The sequence below is a fragment of the Parus major genome, chromosome 6, assembly GCF_001522545.3.
Source record: "Parus major isolate Abel chromosome 6, Parus_major1.1, whole genome shotgun sequence".
NCBI lineage: Eukaryota > Metazoa > Chordata > Aves > Passeriformes > Paridae > Parus > Parus major.
The window spans coordinates 21,225,130-21,245,303 of NC_031775.1; the positions used below are offsets into that span (position 1 = coordinate 21,225,130).

A 20,174-nucleotide genomic window follows, 5' to 3' on the forward strand; every position below is an offset into this window, starting at 1 on the left:
GGGAGGGAGAATATGGCTAATGAAAACAGGCTTTCCATGTTTTCCAGGAAGCAGGAAGCAACCCTGCTTAACAGTTCTGTTCTGTGAATTTAAGAGAGTCAGCAGTGGCAAATTTGTTTTTAATATTCAAGCTTTCAAGCCTTGCAAGCTAGTTGGCCAATGGCCCTTTCTATTCCAATGTTTGTTGGTGCCTTATTTACACACACATTACATCCGGAGAGCCTTTGAATATAATTTCATGTGAATTAAGGGAAGAACATTTGCTTCTGCTAATCAGGACATCTGGTTATTTTTGTAACTCACAGACATCTGCATTAGGCAGTTCAACTTCCCCATTCCTCATAACAAGGTTAGAGCTTAAGAAGCCTCAAGGACCTCTAGTTGAATTTTATTATTTGCATTTCCTCACAGCCGGGACTGTTTCAGAATTTTCTTTCCTAAATAGCACAAACTGATCAGCACCTTCACAGATATACACGTTTTTATAGCTAGCACATTCTATGCATGATTTTATAGTGTACATCTTGTACTCAAAGACTTCATGTAGTTCAAAGCTATCTACATCTTTTTAAGGAACAGAAAGCTCACATTCCCCAAAAAAGCATGGCTGAAAACATCCAATTAACCTTACAATACACGTAATACGGGTATACTTTCAAATATTCAACCAGATCACCTATGTAAGACTGGTGTCAGGGCTTATTCTGAATCTTATTATATCTCTGTGCTTTGGTTTGCCTCTTCCTACTGACTTACCCTTGAACATCTGCTCCTCACATTGAACAAAACAATATTCCTCCCTATTCTTCAGGACATTAATAATTTCTCCCTTATTTTAAATTCATGTTAAAATTCCTTTATAACAGTTTCAGATGGGGTTAAATTTTTCTGCCAGACTGCTGAATTATGCCACACATACTTCAGGAAGAAGGATTTTGCATGCAACAGAAGCCTTTTAGAGAAGAACTGAATCAATCCAGACTTGGCTCTCACTTCTTTGTTGCTTTCATTTTGCTACATTCCTTCCACAAAAATTCATTTTCAACACTCATCCCAGAGTGTAAAAGTACTAAAGTTTGAAATTATACACTCTTATTCACAGTTCACAGCATTCTTCCCTCTCATGCTTATGAATTGCAGGCTTTTATCAGTGATTTTATATGCAGGAATATTATGTTCTCTTGATTTCTCTCCCCTATATGTAGGGTGGCGGGGAAATCACAAAGTCAGCTTTTACAGGCTTGGAATATAAACCAACATTCAAAATACATGTCAAAAACATATTTCTAGTACTAACAAGAGTTAGCAAGAGCCAACGGATCCGGGGAGTGTTTTAAAAAACTTTTTATTTATTAAAATTCTCCAGATACAGTTTAACTTTCTTTGTACAATATTTATTACAGCTTCATCTGCATAGGAGCTGCAAGTGCTCTTAGAAACCAGTTGTAAAAGTGTCTAGTTTTGCTGTAGATTTCATGTCCTTGATGCCCAAAAGACAGGCTGGAAATAAACCCCCACAGATCAATGTCTATAGAGCAGGTGTTTGTTTATTCCAGCACTGGTGGTGAGGGGGTATTCTCCACCTAACTCACTGACCCTTGTCAAGTGATACAGTGCTGTGGTACATTTATACAGCAAGTATTGCTCAGTGTCACTATGTCACCACAACATCATCACATACACACAGAAACTAATTTACATAGTATGATCTCATGGTTATTAGATAGTTCTTTTGCACTGTGATTGCGCCTCCCCAATTTGGGCATTATTGGGGGGCTTTGATGAAGGCTTCCAAAGTCTTCTTTGCATCTGAACTGCTCAACTTTGTCTTCAGAGCATGCACAGCTACGGTGTTCCTTTGTCTGTCTGGTCTCAACTGTTTGTTTTGTAGCTAATTTGCTTTGTACTTGCCAATCTTTCACTAGTACTATGCTTATCTATCTCTAAAGCTATCCACCTGGCAAGTTTATTTCTTCTCTTTTTTTGTCTATTCATATTAAGCAACTAGTTAACCACATACTAGTCATTACATTCTATAAAAAGTTATTTATATCAGGTTATATTGGTATGAAAGTTAGGATTCAGGTTATATAGGTATAAGAAGCTATGATTCAGGTTATATTGGTATCATGTTATATAGATATATAAAAAGTCACGATTTAGGTCATATTGATACCAGGTTATATAGATGTATCAGGTTATATTGATATCTTACAACTCAAACTATATAAGCACCTTGTAACTTTGAAATAAGTTAAATAGGCATCATCCTTCTTCAAACATTATTTTCTAATTTTTTTAACTACTTCTCTCAAAGAACCAATGCTGTATCACTGGACTGACTATAAAACCCCTTCCCCTCTCATTCCTGGTCATCAGCTACACTTCTTATAATGATAATTTTCGTTTTCCAAAACCTCTCATTCTGAGTGTTCCTGTCAAACAGACAAAATACCTCCAGTTGACATCACACCCCTTCCTCACAGCCTGTGGTATTCTCACTCCCAAGCACCTAAATCAACCACATCATCCTCATCTTGCTGTACTGTTTTATGCTTTATTAGTTGTTTCTTCCTATCTTTTATTGCATGAATGGGGAAAATGAGATACAAAACCAAGGCATGAAGCACAAGTTGTCTGTCCAAAGTAAAAATGACAGCATAGGGGAACAAAACTTGTTAACTTTTTAGGCAGTTTCTTCCCTAAAGCAGCTCACTTGTTAAGTGGCTGTTCAGTGGTCTCACTGCAGTGTCAGACTGATGGGAATTCACAGCACTGTCTCCACCACCAAATGTGGAGGCACCCAGATCTTTGTCTTAGACAGTGTGAGCCAGGTGACCCTGTAGCCAAAGCTACTTGGTTCTCAATCTGGAACAGGTTCAAAGTACCTACAGAGTCACCATGGAGCAGTTCAGATGACACAGCTCCACCTCCCCAACGTGCCTCACAGTAGTAATTAGTCCATACAGTCAGGCTTCGGTGCCTTTTCCAGCTTCCAAAGCTACATTTATTACAAGAAGCATCAATCACACCACTGGACTAGGAGGCAAATTTAGTTAGCTTCCAATACATGGTGTGCTTATCTCCATACAGTGCTGTTGAAAAACCTCATTGCTGATATGAAAAAAGGTGTGATTGTTCAATCACATTAAGAAAAAAATAAATTATAATCTTCAAATAAAAGAATCAAAAGTTACAGATTAGGCACTGCACATTATAATGTCTGGCTAGTAAGCACTGCAGCCTTTTAACAGCTGCCACCCAAGAAACAAACCCTGGGGTTCTCCTGATTTGGGGAGATCAAACTTAAATTTTGGCAACACAATAGCCCCTCCTGCAACATTTAAATTTAACAGCTCACTACAACCTACTAAAATAATTCCAACTCTAAAACACCATTTTCTTGAACTACAACCAGGAGTTACAAAGTATTATTTTAAATTTAATTGCACTGGGCAAGAAAGAAGAGCTGGACATGCTTTGGAGACCTGCAAATTGGGTGAGTAGCCAAGCAACCAAAGAAGGAAAGATAAAGATGTACATAGGTTCTCACCTTCATATACCTTGGGGGTGGCAAACACTTTGTTCCTATAGGAAATTATACAGCTTTAGACCACCACCTATTCGAGTTTCAGTAGTTGCAGCTTTTTTGCTACAACATGAACAGCTTATTAAACCTACAGCATATCTGTTTTATTTAACTTCTTGGTGGAAAGGGGCCAGGAAAACAAAATGTACTTAAATGCTGAATTTTTTTTTCCAGGCTGAATGCCTTTCATCCAGTAAGACATTCAAAGCAGTGACCCAGCAAATGGATTGAAAAAGCAATCTTCCGTCTCAGTGCCACATTATCATTCCTATTCAGTATTCTCGGTGAGATATCTCAATCAGCTGGATGTGTGTGTAAGTGACAGCGCAGCCCATTGCTGGGTTAATTAAACATTTGACTTTAACACCCTCCCCATCATTAAGCAAATAAAAACAGATAATTCAAACTGCACTTCATCCACGGGGTACACAACATACATGTCAAAATTAAGAGAGTCCAAGGCCCTCAGGGAGTTCTACTCGGGGAGGTAATCAGTTTAAATCTTATCTGGTTTATCAATTATTCTATTGATTAAAGCAGGGTGATTATACAAAACTCCCTCTTGCCACATGGGATACATGTAAGCAGAGGAGGACAACACACAGAGGCTCAAAAACGATTTAAAGAAAACAGAGACAGATGAATAACAGTCTATTAGTACATGCCAACAATCCATAGATGGAAAACCTGATACTTCTTCTAAGCAACTGAATTAAGTCCTTCCAAATTAGAGTGCCAATGCTTTTACCTCATCTGCTTTAAAATCAGATCTATATGTTGAAACGACCACATTTCTTCGTTTTAAACAGGTAATTTTTTTGCCTGAAATAAGTTTCATTATTACAGTCCCAGAACATAACAAAGACACCTAACACCAAAAATTCCAGACTTTTAAAAGGCATCATACTTATCTACCAGTGACTGAAAAAGCGGATGGAAAGGGCATTCTCTGTATATTTACTCTCCCACACACATATATGGCATAGCCAAAAGTAGAATGTTGTATTTTAACAATTTAAGTGACAGATCAACTCAGACAAAAAAAAGAATGTGCTGTGGAGTTGTGGAGTTTTTTTTGCTTTTGAAACCCTGCAAAGTGAGGTATTACAGCTGTAGGAGCTGCCACTGCCACATACTCCTCATTTTCAACAAGCCCTCACAGAAAATCCCACCACAGTGGTCCTTATCACAACTCTCTTGCATACAACTGCACTACACAAAGCAATTCCAATTACTTCTCATTTTTTGTTTCCAGGTAAAGACCTCTTTCTCTTCAAATGTCTGTTTGTGTCCTGAGTTTATGATCACAGTCCCACCTCCACCATCTTCCAGCAATATTATGTTTCACCTTATCCTAAAGTGGACTGTACAAGACCTTGCCCTACACATACAAAACAGGAACCTTTCAAAACCGAAACACTGGAGGTTACTGCAAACAACAATTGGAATTTATTTCCAAAAGTACCCTCAAAGCAATAATTAGCAGCAAAAGAAAACTCAGCTTTAAACCAGGGCCTATTTTTTTTTCCTATAGTATCTCCTACGATCTGCTTCATAATGGTCATACTGGTAGCACAACTTAGTCATCTAATCACATCTCAGCTCTTAACCAGGACACAGGGTATGAACCACAGCAGTCAAAACACTGACAAGCCAGAGAGCCCCAACACCTCACCAGCCAGCGTTGTTGGAGTTGCAGTCACAGGAATTTTAAGCAACAAGGACAGCTAAAAAGCCTGAGGTGTGTTCTTGCCCTTCACCTTCAGGAGGGGATTATGTGCTGTTCCACGTTGGCATTGTGTGTGCATCCAACCATACTTCGGCCTCTTCTTTGTAAATCCCTTTTCTTCTTTGCAAGCAGACTACAAGCCTGCATTAGCATGCTGTATTTTGCTCTCACCACTAGAAATACTGAGGGTGCTATTTGTAATTGTATTCTTTTAAGAGGTTTGTTCTCTGCAGCTGTTTTCTGCTTGCAGTGTATTTTGTGTAATCAGCACATCATCATAAATACATTGGCTGTTCCCCCGAGGGAAGCTGTCACTGTTTAATTTACAGAACAACCTGGCCAATGTGAATTCTAACACTACAGCACTATGGCAAGAAGTTACCACACTCGGAAAAACAGGTTTCTATGAATTTTTATATCAAGAGCTGGTCCCAGGACAATTTAGTTTCTAGAAATAGATTGATTTTAAAAGCACTCTATACACTGGATGGAATAGATTCTTTCCCATTTACAGCCTCTTAAGGCAGCACCAAATTCACTCTCACATTATTTTAAAGGTGACAATCTCACCACAACCATCTTCACTTCTGACTTTTACCAAAAGAAGGCACTGGATAGAGGTGTGTTATCCTACACACCAATTCTGTGTGTGTTTGGGGTTTTTTTAATGAACAACCACAACAATATCAATGTGTTAAGTTTGTCTTCATTTGCACAAGGGAACGTACTGTGTTGCAAGGTCAAATGTTATTACCCACATCAAAGGGGTGCTGCACAGTTTATTACTCTGAAGATGTGATAGAAGAGCAAGGTATATTCCTGAAAGAGTAGAAGTGTATGCAGCTTTATTGGCTGAATGAAAAGTTGCTTCCTTTGTTTGCTGGATATATGGCTGTGTTTTGAGAGAATAAATCACAGGGATTTTTTGTAGAAGGTAGGCAAAAGGCGATGGTTGATCTTGCTATATACAGACACAATTTAGAAAATTCCACAATGGTACCAAATTATATTGATAGTCATTTAAGAACTAGACATGAGCCCAAAATATATTTTTGGGTATGATCAATGAGGTACTTGGATATTTCATTCACAATGGCTAGTAGAAGCAGTCTGACTACTTAGAAAGGGAATCAAGAAGATTGACAACCTGATTTTTTTAATACTTACAGATGCACACATATATATGTAAATATATAAATAAAATGCTAGAGAGAAACAATTATAAATATAAATAAAATCAGAAAAACAGAATTCCCAAAGTATAAACTTCTTTGGGAATTCTTATGAAAAAGCAACAAAAAACAGTTTCATATATTTAACAAAAAATTTGCATTTTATTTTGGGGGGCAGATGATTGTTAAATAACTTCCAGCATAACTGAAAATTCCTAAAATTTCTGTGTTTAGCAGCAATTTTTCTAACTCTTAGTGGTAATTAGAAGCCCTGTTTAACATCACCAGACACAGGGCAAGTATACAAACATCATAAAAATGAATCATGCGGATCACAGAGTATTGGCTATGTATTTTCACAAGGAGACTTTAATTTTACTTAGTTTGCAGAGTATTCTAGCAAATTATTTTTATTTCAAATGTAACAAAATTTAAGAAACCATTAAAGCAAAACAAATACATCTTGTCTCTTATATGGTTTATGTTTATGAGAATGGTCTACCAAACACAGATAAAACTGAGTGAAAATAGTTGAGATTTTTATGGACAAGTGAGTCATCTGCTTATCTGTAGAAGAAAGAATACAGGAAAGAGAATATCTGAATAAAAATACTCAGATACTCTATATAAGTAATAGCCAACGGAAAGCAGAGGAAATAAGAAAAAAACCCACCTGACACAATGTAGCAAAGTACTTATTCAAGCTATGAATTTTAAGATTTAGCAATCGCATTTCTACTGAGAGTGTTTGGGTTGATTCCCTGCAATTTTGCATGTGTTTACCTTATTTCAAAGAAGAAATATTTTATTTTCTTCTCCTTATACAGAATTATTCAGAACTATCTCTGCATATTTCCTAAGAGTGACTGAATTCTAACACTGCCTTAAATTTAGATGCTGGATAAGAAAGTATTTCATGACTTCTCCAAATTCGTGGTAAAAATCCATATTTGCCTTTTAAAATTAAAATTATTGGTGTTATCGCTTTGCCAGCTGTGCACAAATAGGTAGGTACAACTTGATCTTGTGCCACGGGCTCCCTCTGAAGCCCTCGCTGCTCGTGGAACCATCAAATCCAAAGTGATAACTGAGCGATTTACAGAGGCTAGGCTGGATCTAAACGCACTGGACCATCTGTGACTGGTGCGAGAGGGCTGCAGCGGGGTACCCTCAGATCCTCCTCTCTGCACAGAAAGGGACAAGGATTCGGAGCAGCAAGGAAGAGCCGCTGAAATGTTATTCAAGCGGCGAACCCCCGCGGCGGCCGGCGGAGCCCCGGGGCTGCAGTTCCGGGCGCGGCCGGGGGAGCGCAGCACAGTCCGCGCCATGGCCCGGCCCCCGCCCCGCGCCGCGCCCGCGCCGCACCGCGCACACGCACGGCCCCCTTCTAATTCAATTAGCGCAGCCTGCAACTCCAGAAAAGAGTAATTCAATTAGTGCATTGTGGAGCTCCACAATACCTCCAAGCAGATGTTCGCAATCCTGAGGAACCGGAGCTAGCTTTAAAGATACCTGTATGCCTCCAACGCGGCGCTGCATATGCCGTTTGTCACTACGGCTTTACACACCTTCCTGACTCCTAACGAGGGAGGGAGGAAAACTCGGATGAGTTTTGTTTCATTTTTTAAACCAAACAGCCAAACCTGTGCTGGTGTGCTAGAAACCTTGCCCTCACCTTAGCGGGAAAAGCACGTCAGTGGTAACCGGACCATCGCTACCGAGGCTGAGGGAGGGGGAGGCCTTGTAGCTAAGGTGCAGTTTAAATTAATCATTCTGTTGGACACACTGGGGTGGTATTTCTCAGTGAGAGATACTGTCACATTTCTTGATACTCAGATTAAAGAGCTAATAAAAGCACATGGAACTTTTGAAGATCAATGTGTGTGCAGAACAAATGCCGATTTCTGTTACTAAATGTAATTACTCAGTGTAATTAGAAATTAGTGATGTGCTACAAAAAAAAAACCAAACACATCCCACTGATCCACAAAGAAAGATTTCTTTCTAGTCCCCTTTCATTTCTTTGCCACGTGAAAGGAGGAAAATATCTCTTGCTGTTGCTACTACCCGAGAGCTGAGTTCTTGCAGCACACCCTGGCAACTCCCTGAGTTTGGTGGGCTCCACAGCATCAGTCAGCCTCTGCACAGGTCACAGTACCAGCCAGACAAGGTCACCAGATTTTAAGAGGGATAAATCCTAAATGTGTTTAAGAAAGCTCTTCTGTAGTCACTGGGCACTTTATTTAAAGAAATTTAAAGCCAGGCTAACCATCGTGGGTCTTCCTACAGTGAAGCTCCCGAAAGTCTGAGCTACAAATGGGGCTGGAGTCAAACACAAAAATTATGTGATTTGGCTTTGTTTCTGCTCTTTCTTGTACTGTCTCTCGTGCCTTTATAATTGCTCCTGCCAGGTGGTAAAATGAGGAAAAACAGGAAAGACTGCTGCTGAACACCTCCAACAAGAAACTTTGCTTAAAAAACTAGGTGTCACATTGTGGCAGTTCAATATTTCATAGCCAATACAAGGAATGTGCAACAGCACTGCAACTTTAAATCTTAGCCTCCTGTGTCAGTCTATCTCCTCTCATTGTAATGCCAAAGGGAACAGCAATCAGAGTGGAGATGTTCAACGTGATAGAGGTCAGGACACCAGTGGATCAACGTACCAGAAACACGACCTTGTTTATTTTTTTCCCCAGTATTATTGTTTACAGGGTGCTTTGCTCATGTACCTTGTGGTTCTTAGCTAAAAGATGAAATTACAGCCCAGGATGAAGCGCTCAGGCACACATCCAATTTGTGTTTCCATCTCAGAAAACAAAAAGCTTCTGAGGCCCTCGGGCTGCCATTCAAACTTGGAGAGGCTGACATTTTTAACAGCATGAACCAGAGACTGGCAGAGGAATGATCTAATGCATTTCTGACTTGTCAATCAAAGATCTCACCTCTGCTGTCTTGTAAACAGTTGGGGGCCACCTAACTACATTCACTACCAGGGCAGAGCCTACTGCCAGCCAGGGGGGTGCTGGAGCCACATGCTTTGGCTATTAGTCACAAAAATTAGGATTCTGCTTTAGAGGTGCAGTGTAAACAGCCCCCGGGCAGCTTTCACACAGCCACTGGCAGAGCAAGAGGGGTGAATACAAAGCAGGCTTAGTGTCTCCATGCTGATGGAGTCTATGACTGGACACCCCGTATCTTTCCCAATTAGAGACAGAACTATGCACACCAGCAAACACTGGCTCCAAAGCCAAACAATTTCCTTCAAACGTATTTCTCATAAAGGCACTTCTGAGCAGCCAGTTTGCCCACCCCAAGACTCTAGCTCTAACCTCCTGTATAACCAGAAATTATGTACTACTACTCACATTTACACTGTATTTCCAGCAATAAAATGTCAACTTCTAACACAAAAGTGCATGAACAGGCTGAAGGAAATTTACAGACACAACTGCTTCCACCAATACACTGACAACGCTTCTTTAACAAATACTCTGTTTTGTAACACAAGAATATAAACATCACGAAAAAATAAAGTAAAAGTAATTTGAAAAGTAAGTTCATGTCTGTCTCACAGGGACAACAGACTTCCATCACTGCATCCCTTTAACATCTATTGCATTTTCACCTTTCTGCTAAAGTCATCTCAGTCCATCGAGGTCACATCCACACAGCACAGCCTCAAGTGCACTGTTTTTGCTTCAATTTGCCTAGTACAGTATGCCCACGCCTTCCTCCCCAGAACAGAGCATTTAGCCCAGACCAAGGAAGTCACATGCACACGTTCATTTCTGCAAAACCAAGTAGAAAATCTTCCCCTTTACCTGACAAACCCTGATGTCTAGTTCTTTATGGCCAAGATCTTCAGGGAAAACAAAATGCAAATTTCTGACATTCTACAGAGACACTTCTATATTCAACAAGATGCTGCTACTTCTACAACAAAAGTTAATCCTCCTCTTTGATTACTAGAGCCTGTTACAGAAACAAAAGTTCCAGATTTGCCAAAATAAAGCAGACAAGTCAACTCTGTTCTTCTCCACCTGTGTCTAGGCTCCAGACAAAGGTAGTAAAAGTGTGACTCTTGTCCCAAGAAGTTCACAATCTAAACAGGAGCTGCTATTTGTGTTGGCTGTGAATTAGGTAAAAAGGAAGAGGTGGACTGCTCTCTGTGATTATGGTGATACATAAACTCTTTGGCAAGCCTTTAAAATTCCTCTTCAAACCTCCTCATTTATACAACAGCCTACAGAAATGAATTAAAGGAAATACGTTGGTCTTCTGCAGACCTGAAATGATTAATGCAATCATTCCCTTGGCATACTTGATGGGTGTAATTGTAAATTTGAATTTTCAAAGGCCTGCAACTATGAAAAGCAACATAAACAGAGCATTGTGAGCATGCATGGAAAAATATTTGAACAGGGAAAGTAATTATCTTCACATGGAAAATGTCATGAAAACAGACACCTGTTGGCACATCTGGAAACTTACGAAGCACAAGTTTCTATGAAAAAGGAGTATATTCTGTATAATTTATTTTTTAGGAGAATCTGCATGCAACCTCACTTTCAGTTGCTTTGCAGAATAATACTGTAAAATCTGGCATCAAAACACTGCAAATGGAATGGCTGGCCTTTTTCTCTTGTTAAAATATCCTCTTTGACCACTTCCCACTGTGCCTTATAGGAGTTCATGTTCCAATTTGTTGCCATCTTCAACCATGATTGCTATGAAATTCAGTTACACAGTAGACTGTCAGTTGCAAAGCCCTTTGAGATAAAGGATATAAAAAAAGAACTGTTTCTAGTTCCTTATTCCCCTATTCATGAGTACAGCCTTAAAGCCTTTCCCACGGCAGGATAACTGCCTGAAACCAGGGCTGAGGAACCAGAAGATCCTGTTTTCACCTAAGCGTCTCCAATAATAAAAACACAAAGAGGAAAAACAAAGTTACCTGACATATGAACAGAATCATCTCATCATCTACTACCTGCCAATGCTTCCCATGAGCAGTCAGCAAGACTTTAACTGAGCTATTCTCAAAGAGCATCTTTCCACATTTCTGTCTGAGCATCTGAAGGCAGCCATGTAAATAACTAGACAAATTCAGCAGTGACTAAGTAGCCTTCCAGATGGCATCTTCTCTTTTGCCACAAGCAAAGAACATTGATATGCTTCTCCAGTTACTTCAAGCTTGCTACAGAAAAAAGAAACTAACTTAATATGAGAAAATTCACTGGGCTACAGTAAAGTCTTCAATGCCTTCCCAAAGATTTTATACCAAAAAAAAGGCATTAAAGAATGATGAAATACTGCATCACTGCTTCAAGCAGGCTCCAAACCGCTCCCTTCTGCACTGGAAAATGCAGAAAGCCATGCCTCAGAGGGGAGTTTTTTCAAACCATGCAAGCTAATGAGGATCAATCAGAGCCCATTGAAAAAAATGGACTGAAATGTGGATGACTCAGTGCTGCAGAAGCTGTTGCTGGCAATGTGGTTTCTCTCTCAACTGGCAGTAAATGTGCTCCTCAACACAGCAGTCAGAGTTCAGTGAAGAGTACCAGTCTACCATTTCAGATGGCACGTAGGACATACTTTCCCAATACCCAAAGTCACTAAATATACATGGAAATGTCTCTCAAAATATGCAAAAATGCGAATGTCAGTCCTACCAGTATCCCAACACAGTGAATGGTTGTACAGCTGGCTTGTTTGACCCCAAAGATCAATGCACTGCACTAGCAGAACAGTTATTGTTCATATCTGTCATTAGCAAGGATATCTTAAGCTAAAATAAATTAATTTCTCTTCCCCTTTGTAATATATGCCTATTTTAAGTAATCAAAAAAAATTCAAGTATAAAGGGAGAAGTGTCAATTTGAGTTTATAAATTACTTTTTATGTACTGCTAAGCTTAAAGAGATCTGAGATTTATTCAACAGCCAAAAGCCCAAAAATTAGACCCATCCGATTTAGTTAAATTATGAAAATCAGGATTAGCAGTCTAAACTCTGCCTGCTGTCTCTAGAGTCCTTGTAGACTAATAAAAAGTCGTGTTTCCCCCTCCCCCACGGAAAGCTCCACTAAAAGCTTGGTTCAGCAAAGGAGGCCTGGCAGGACACCTTCCAGAGTCCATCAGTGCTACTGTTGTGTCAGCAAAAGAGCTGCAGCAAAATGATGCAAGACACTTAAGCCTCCTCTGGGACTAAGAGGATTATTTCCACCGCACTAGCCTAGCTCTGGGAGCAAGAAGTAAAACTTAAAATAATCTTTGCGTACTTTCTTTTAGAGGCACATAATGAACTTACCCAAAACCATGTGAAAATCACAGAAATATTCTGGCCTATTCTTTTTATCTGGTTTTGAAAGATGCTGGTAAATCAAACTCTCTGCCACAGGTTAGGCCACCAGTAGCATATTCTAGCAGCATAAACCTTGAAGTAGATGTTCATGCTACCATAAGCTCAAATTAACATGCTCTTTACAGAGATACTCCTGCAGTCCCTCAGTCACTGCACTTCACAGAATACCTCAGAGTTTCCAATGTGAATGTAACATCTCTGGACCAGTCTCTGCTGTTACATTCACGTCATCAAAAATGCTTGCAATGATCTTGAGAGCCTTGTCTAGGTTTCTTGATGCTCACCCAGCACTTGTCTAACTCTCCCATAGGAGAATGTCTGCATTTTTTAGGATTCACTGGTCACACAAAGGGTCTGAACAAACTTGTTTGCCAGAAAGCTGACTCATGACAGAGAAAAGCCTGAATCTAACAAATTCAGAGATCAAAGGAAAAAAAAAAAAAGAAAAAGGTTTCCTTTATTTGCCTTTTGACTGACAACTTACTTGAACAATAATTTTCTGTAGTGAAAATGTCCAGACTCCTGGTAACAAAGCTGAAGTAAAGAATTGCTGGCATCAATTCTCACCATGGCAATGAACTTATCCTCTCAGTCCTTTAAGTTGCAGACAAAAAATTTAGATAGGAGGGGAATCGCAAATAGCCAGAATAGCCAGATTGGAGACTGAGTGATGGATGCTGTTTGCCAGATATAATTAAGTGGTATCTTTTTGACACAATTTAAAGCAAATGAAAAAGATGATGGTATCAAGCCAATTTAGATGAAATAACTATATCAAGGTAAATGGAAATGCCCCAGCTGACCTGAATCTACACAAGATGGGTAAAAATACCAGAGATCAGAATGACAGAGGAGAGGCATAGAGTATGAACCAGAATAAATAGAGGTCAAGCAGGCAAGTAAAGGAGATGCACACGCACACAGATGGAGAGAAAAGGAGTGGGGAGAGATAGAAAGTACCTGGAAAGCTGGGAGTGCGCCAGTCCCTGGGTTATACAGGCATCGCAGCGAGGGCATGCTGTCCGCCAGGCTGGAGCAGCCCAGCCACAGAGATCTGGGCATAGAGCACTGCAGAGAAAGGACAACTATGAGATGGGACTGTATGAGACAGGATGGCACAGATTACAGGAACTTTAAAGGCTTAGCCAAATGGCATCAACACAACTGCCCTTTAAGAGAGCACTAACTGCTGAAGCATCTTTTCCTTGAGAGAAGCTTTACAGATGTCATAGCAGCAAGAAAAAGGCACTATGGATCCAGAAAGTAAATTTTGATTTATTTTTCACAACAGTGTGTTGAGTTTTCCCAGTAACAAAAAGTTTCCTTCCAATTAATCAGACCTCTTCTCCATCCATAGCAATGCTCCAGGCAGAACACAAGGCGAGCAATTTTGCAAGGAAAGCAGAAAAGTAAATGACAACTTTAAGTGTAATACTTGCAGGGAAAGAAAAGGTTTGTGTTTTGTCTGTAAGTGGGATAAGAATAAAAACCTATCATCCAAGGTAAATAGGAAGTTGGTGACACTTTATAAGAGTTTCATATTTCTGCTTGCCTTGTTGTTTGTTAAATAAATACAATTGTTATAATAAATTGATTCCGTTCCTACAAACAGAAATACAAAAAAGGAGCCAAAGCAGCCAATCAAGGAAAATACTAGTAATTTTGATAGTTAAAGCCATTACCCCTTGAAATAGAGAGCTGCTTATTCATTTTACACCACTACTATTAAATTTAGGGATGCATTATGACAGCAATTGCTTTTACCAGTCACAGAGTTTTTGATGCCATAAGCATTACTGCATTTGTCTAATTACTGGCAAGGCCAGAAAAAGCAAGTGTATTTTAAATTGGCAGATAGCCATGAAAACTGAAGGATGTGATAGATTAGCTGCTAGAGATTTTAAATCCTCATACTCTTCTTTTTTTTGCAATTATGCTCCTGCTTTTTTTTTTTTTTTTTTTCTTTTCTCAATAGAGGGGGAGGGGATGGGAGGAAATTTGAGTGGAAAGGGCAGCTGGAATGGGTATGAAATGACAGCTGCTTTCTGAGCCACCATTTCTTCCTGCTCTTTAGAGGGCTAGAAAACCTTGCACAATCTTGCACTAAATGAGTATGTAAGAGCAACAGAACCCATCTCTGAATGAGCAGAAAGGTGATCACCAACATCCATAATCTGGTCCTGTGCAGACAGACACAGAGATTAACCTCGTCTGTCACCACATTCTTTGCTGTACTTTGTTGCAATTTACACTGCTATTCCCGAAATAGTATTTAAAGACTGCTGGATAATATAACCTATAGAAATCTTCTCAATAGAAGTTTATGATACCTTAAAATACATTCACTGCTGCATTTTCATTTAAAAAAAAAACCAACCAAACAATTCTCACTTTATAAAGATACTGAAACTCAAGAATTTGAGTACAAATAATTGTATTTGTATGAACTTGTATGTAATACCCCTCCTGAAGCCAAAAGAATTACAGCCATAGTATTGTAACAAGCTACAAAAGTGAGCCATACTGCCCTGTTCACTGTTCTAACCTCCCAAACACTCCCACATATAAAAGACCTTCCAAATGCCAGCAGTCTTTTCTTTGCAATGTAATATGTATCACTACAGCTACTGAAAGGTGTTGTGACAATAACTTTAAAAAAAACCATACATGAAATGGACCATCCATGTTTAAGCACTTCACCAGTTTTATTTATTTAAATCGAAGTTGTTTATTATTCTCCAAGAAAGTCACAGTAACAGGAGATTCACTACATGGTGCCTCTGATGATGCAGAGAAAATTCACTAGGTAAGCATCAACTGCTTACCATTACGCATCCCAGGATTCATAACGTAATACAAAATAAATATGGGATGATTTTTTTTTTTCCCCTACAGAGTTACCCAAGACTTGCAGCTATCATTTATTCCATATTCTCAAGCTTTCCCATCCCTTGGGCTGGCTCAAGTTTTCATGCTGTGATAATGAAGTCAAAAAACTGACTGCCATTTAGACTGACAAATAAATCAAAGAAGTTACTTTAAATATTTGTACTGACTGAAGCATGGAACGGTACAGAGGCAGGAAAAATGAGGAGCATTCTGTCAGTGGAAAGGCAAGCTTAAGTTGACTCAAGGTTTATACGAGATTACAGCTCAAGTCAGAGTCATCACAATCTGCAGGTAGGGCACTCTATTGTGCCAGGGAATTTACAAGGCAATGAAATGTCTTCCTCCAAAATTGCCACAATAACAAAGGAAAACATTGAATGGCTATTCTGCAGAGCTCTCTGTCCAACAGAGGATATCATTCCTCACCCATGCACTCCTGCCACTTAGTATTGTTCCAGAATTAGGAAGTACAAAGTAAAAAACTACCAATACCTTAGATGATTTCTGAATCTGCTCCAGTATATAACAAAATCCACATTAGTGATACAGTTCTGTTACCTCTCTAAAAATATAAGTGTGAAGTTGCACAGTGTGGAAGGAAATGTCATTCCCATACTCGCCTTTTACCTATTGAAGGAAGCAGTGACACTAAATTACTCTTGGTGACTGAAAGAGGCTTATTCACAAGCCTGAACAAAAGGCCCCAGGTGCTTCAATAGAAACAGCTTGTGTGTAAATCAGATGAGTGACCCAACAGAACAACTTCATTTAGAGGCTGATCTCTGAAAAATCTCAACAGCCTCTATCCCCATGCACTGAGCAAGCCACGTGTCAAACACTCACTTTTGTACTGTCAGCTCCACAAACTAGGGACTGGCCTCAATGTTCATGACTTGAAAGCTGACTGACAAAATCCTCTCCTGAACTGAAGTCAATCTACATCGATTCATCAAAACAAAGATACAGAGGCACAGTGTTTGGACTAGAGCCAAATGGGAATGCTGGTATTGCTTGCTAAGTACTGGGCTGGGATGCAGCAATCTCTTTCCTTTCCTAACACCCAGCTGCATTAATACTTCAGATGTCTGTGCAACTTTCAGACCCAGAGATGCAAAGCTGTTCATTTAGAAAAGCTAAGCATCTTTAATATACATCAAATGGCATAAAATAGGGAATTATTTTATGAAAAACCCAATTTCTTTTTCCAATTGATTTTAAAATCCTACTCCCTGAACTCTGAAATGTATTTTCCCACTAAATAAATATAGGGAGTATAGTTTCAAATGAGACCAGCATCCTCCTTCTGACAGAGGCTGGCTCCAGCTGCTCCACTGGTGATTAAAATGGGTTTGCCTTACTTTGAATTAAAATAGGCTAGAAGCATTCACAGGCACTGCCTGAGCTGAGTGGACAGTAACCATGAGCTGAAGGGAAGATGTATTTTAACCTATTCAATTATTCTTGTAATTATATTGCAAGAACATTTTTTGACTACATCAGATGTTCTGCCTCTAATAGTCTACCCTCTCTTCCAATTACCGGATGTCCTAAAGACAAATTTCAATACACACTCAATGGCTAAATTTTTGCCAGTGCTAAAAATTGGTTATTTACTTTATTTGCTACTGCATTACAAGATTATATCATTTCAGACTGGGTTTTTCTTATCAAATTTGTTCTCTTCTAGTCCTTCAGCAAATACAATATACTAGGGGTAACTAACACAGTTTTAGTAAATTGTGTTACAGGTCAGAAATATATCACCTTGTCCTGTAAAACTAAGTGGCTCTACATGAGGAAAAAAAAGTTCTTGGACTACTACAGTGCACAACTATAGTGCACAGGGATGAAAGCATAACCTGACTATACTGAGCTCACTGTAAAACAAGAATGACCAAAAGAAAATCAAATAGTTGAAGGATATTTTCTTTGTAATCACTTCAGAGAAATGAATTAGACAGTAGTATACAATGACTGTCTCTAACTGCGGCACATTTTAAAATAGTGAGGTATTACCTACTACCCCTGTACGAACTCTGTACTGAACTTTATAATAACCTGTGCACTTAAAAAACCTTTGATTTACAGGCAGCCTAACATACTTTTGTACATCTGCACAAGTTGGTGACAAAGCCAAAGAGGAAACCAAATTTTCTCCCCAAGGGCTGATGTTTGGTGTACTGTACAAAAGATTAATTTCAGATGCTAACCACATCTATTCCAGTCCTTCCCCAGTTCAGAATTATTCTTCCTCTAGTGCAGCATCCAGCGCCTTATGCAGGTGAACTCTAAAGATAAACCAGTAACAACTCCTAACTCTTACAAAAAACAAGACATGAGGGGAAAAGAAGTCCTAGCAATTCCACCACCCAAACTGAAGCAGATAAAATATAAGGGATGCTCTGAAGGGTATTAAAAGTTATTAAAAGTATGTAAACCAGATGTGAGCTCTATATGAGGAGACAGATCACCACTTCAGAAAGCATATACAGGATGGCTGGCAAGAACAATTTTCCTTGAAAGTCTCTTTCACACTACTGTTTCCTGCATGCTCTATAAAACCTAATTCTCAGGAAATGCGTCTAAGGAATTTTAATCCTTTATCAAACACATGCTCAGATCTTACTGGAATTCCTAATATTCAGAATTATTTTTAATTACACTACAAAAAATGGGAGAAGAAAACTCAATACCTTTCCATCTCACTCAGTTCCTCTTATACTTTTTTTGGCCACATACTTAACTAAGCCACTGCCAAAAATATAACATACATCACTTTCACATTGTGTTCAGTCTGCACTATTCCTGTCACCACAAACGCAACACATTGCATGAAACATATCAGATAAGGCATCTGCTATTTACATTACATATGTTGGTCTCACGAAACTTAATAACAATTCCAGAAATTTACTTCTGACAAAAAATTATTTTGAATCCTTTCTCTGGTTCACTTTTCATTCTTTTAACCTCTCATATACACATAAAAATTAAAAGGTATCTCTTATTTTTCCTTCTGCTGTTCTGAGAGGTGTTTTCTGAATATATATATATATATATATAAGTATTAAAAAAAATACTCCCAATGCATTTTGTATGCTTTCACAATTAAAAAACCTGCCAAACATATTTCATTTTTTAGCTTTGGTAGCTCTTTTTATCTGAAAAATGTATAAAATACAACTTCTAAAAAGGCTGCCAAAACAGAATGAGAATATTCTTTTATTATTTATTTTAGTAGATTTTCTGGGGCTTTATTTTTTTTCGTTTCCCCTATCCCAACAATGGATTCAAGGCATACTAAATACGTAATTACATGAGAGAGCCACACAGCTTTCAAAGGAGCCATTCAAGTGAATTGTGTAAATAATATGCCTTTAAAAACCCTAACATATGAATACAGATTTACCAGTTATGAAGTAGTTATATACCTGAGAGACAAGAATATGCATTTTAAAAAAAATTCTGCCCAATTATGAACTTACCAAGGAGACCAGCATGTCTCAGAGCAAATTAATACTTTCATAACTTTTGGAGAAAGTTTTTTGCCTGTTTTCATTTGAAAATAAGAAAAAACATTAAAAGCTGTAAGTCTTAATTAAGACAAAGAAACAAGAGTCAAAACCATACAGTTAAAATGTGCACCTCCTTGCATCCCAGACCAGTTTTCCACACTTAGAACCAGATAATTCTGACTTTGTCACTGGTGGCTTTTCTTGAAAGCCTTTCCACAGTAAGAAAATTAATTTAGATAAATAAAGAGGCAACTGTAGTAATCCTTGGAGTGTGACCATGAGAAGGATCTAGCAGAGCTCAGCCAGCCCACCATCAGCCCACCACATCAGCTCTTCTAGCCACACATATTGCACCAGAATCATGAAAGGCCAAATGCAGTTGCTGTCACATCCAGTGCTTTGCACAGTTCCTCACCTTCTATTACATTCAGACACCTTGGTCACATTTCCACAAGCATCTATGGGGATGATTCAAAGTGGTTTGTGCTCCTGTTTTGCCACAACAAAAGCTGAGCAATCTCATTACAGACCCTTGGACCATTTTTCACAAACTGCAAATCAAGCAAACCAACATTTCACTTTGGGAAAGCTGAGCATATGTTTCTGGGACAACCAGGGTCTTACTTCCAAACAATTAGGTCTCACAAACCAGAGGCTGAAACATGCTACCAGGATCCAATTATAACAGTCTTTCTAGATTCCAAACATAGGTAATACTGGACCTCTTACCCTGGTACAGATCATTGACTTCAGTGCAGCAGTTTTCCCCTTCACCCTCAGGGTGTTACTACATTCTGCCAGCTTTGCTGTGCACACAGAGCTCCAACTGCTGTAAGGGTTCTTTTTCCTTCAGCCACCCACTTTGTGTGTAATTGCTCAGTAAATTTTCCTTAACGTACGTACTATACAAACTCT

The 20,174-nt window shown here is 39.0% G+C and overlaps 1 protein-coding gene across 14 annotated transcripts in view; it reads right to left on the reverse strand.

Annotated features, from left to right (window-relative positions):
- The window catches only part of BTRC (beta-transducin repeat containing E3 ubiquitin protein ligase), a 115,805-nt gene that overhangs the window by 74,355 nt on the left and 21,276 nt on the right, over positions 1–20,174 (reverse strand). For 8 of the 14 annotated variants that reach the window (XM_015633460.2, XM_015633456.2, XM_033515475.1 and 5 more), the window contains one exon: positions 13,816–13,923. The exons of 5 other annotated variants lie outside the window; for them this stretch is intronic. In XM_015633460.2, coding sequence (XP_015488946.1) covers positions 13,816–13,923 — 108 coding nt within the window. Of the gene's footprint in view, positions 1–13,815; positions 13,924–19,229; positions 19,260–20,174 lie in introns of those variants that run through there. One more of the 14 variants, XM_015633462.2, reaches the window with a different exon arrangement.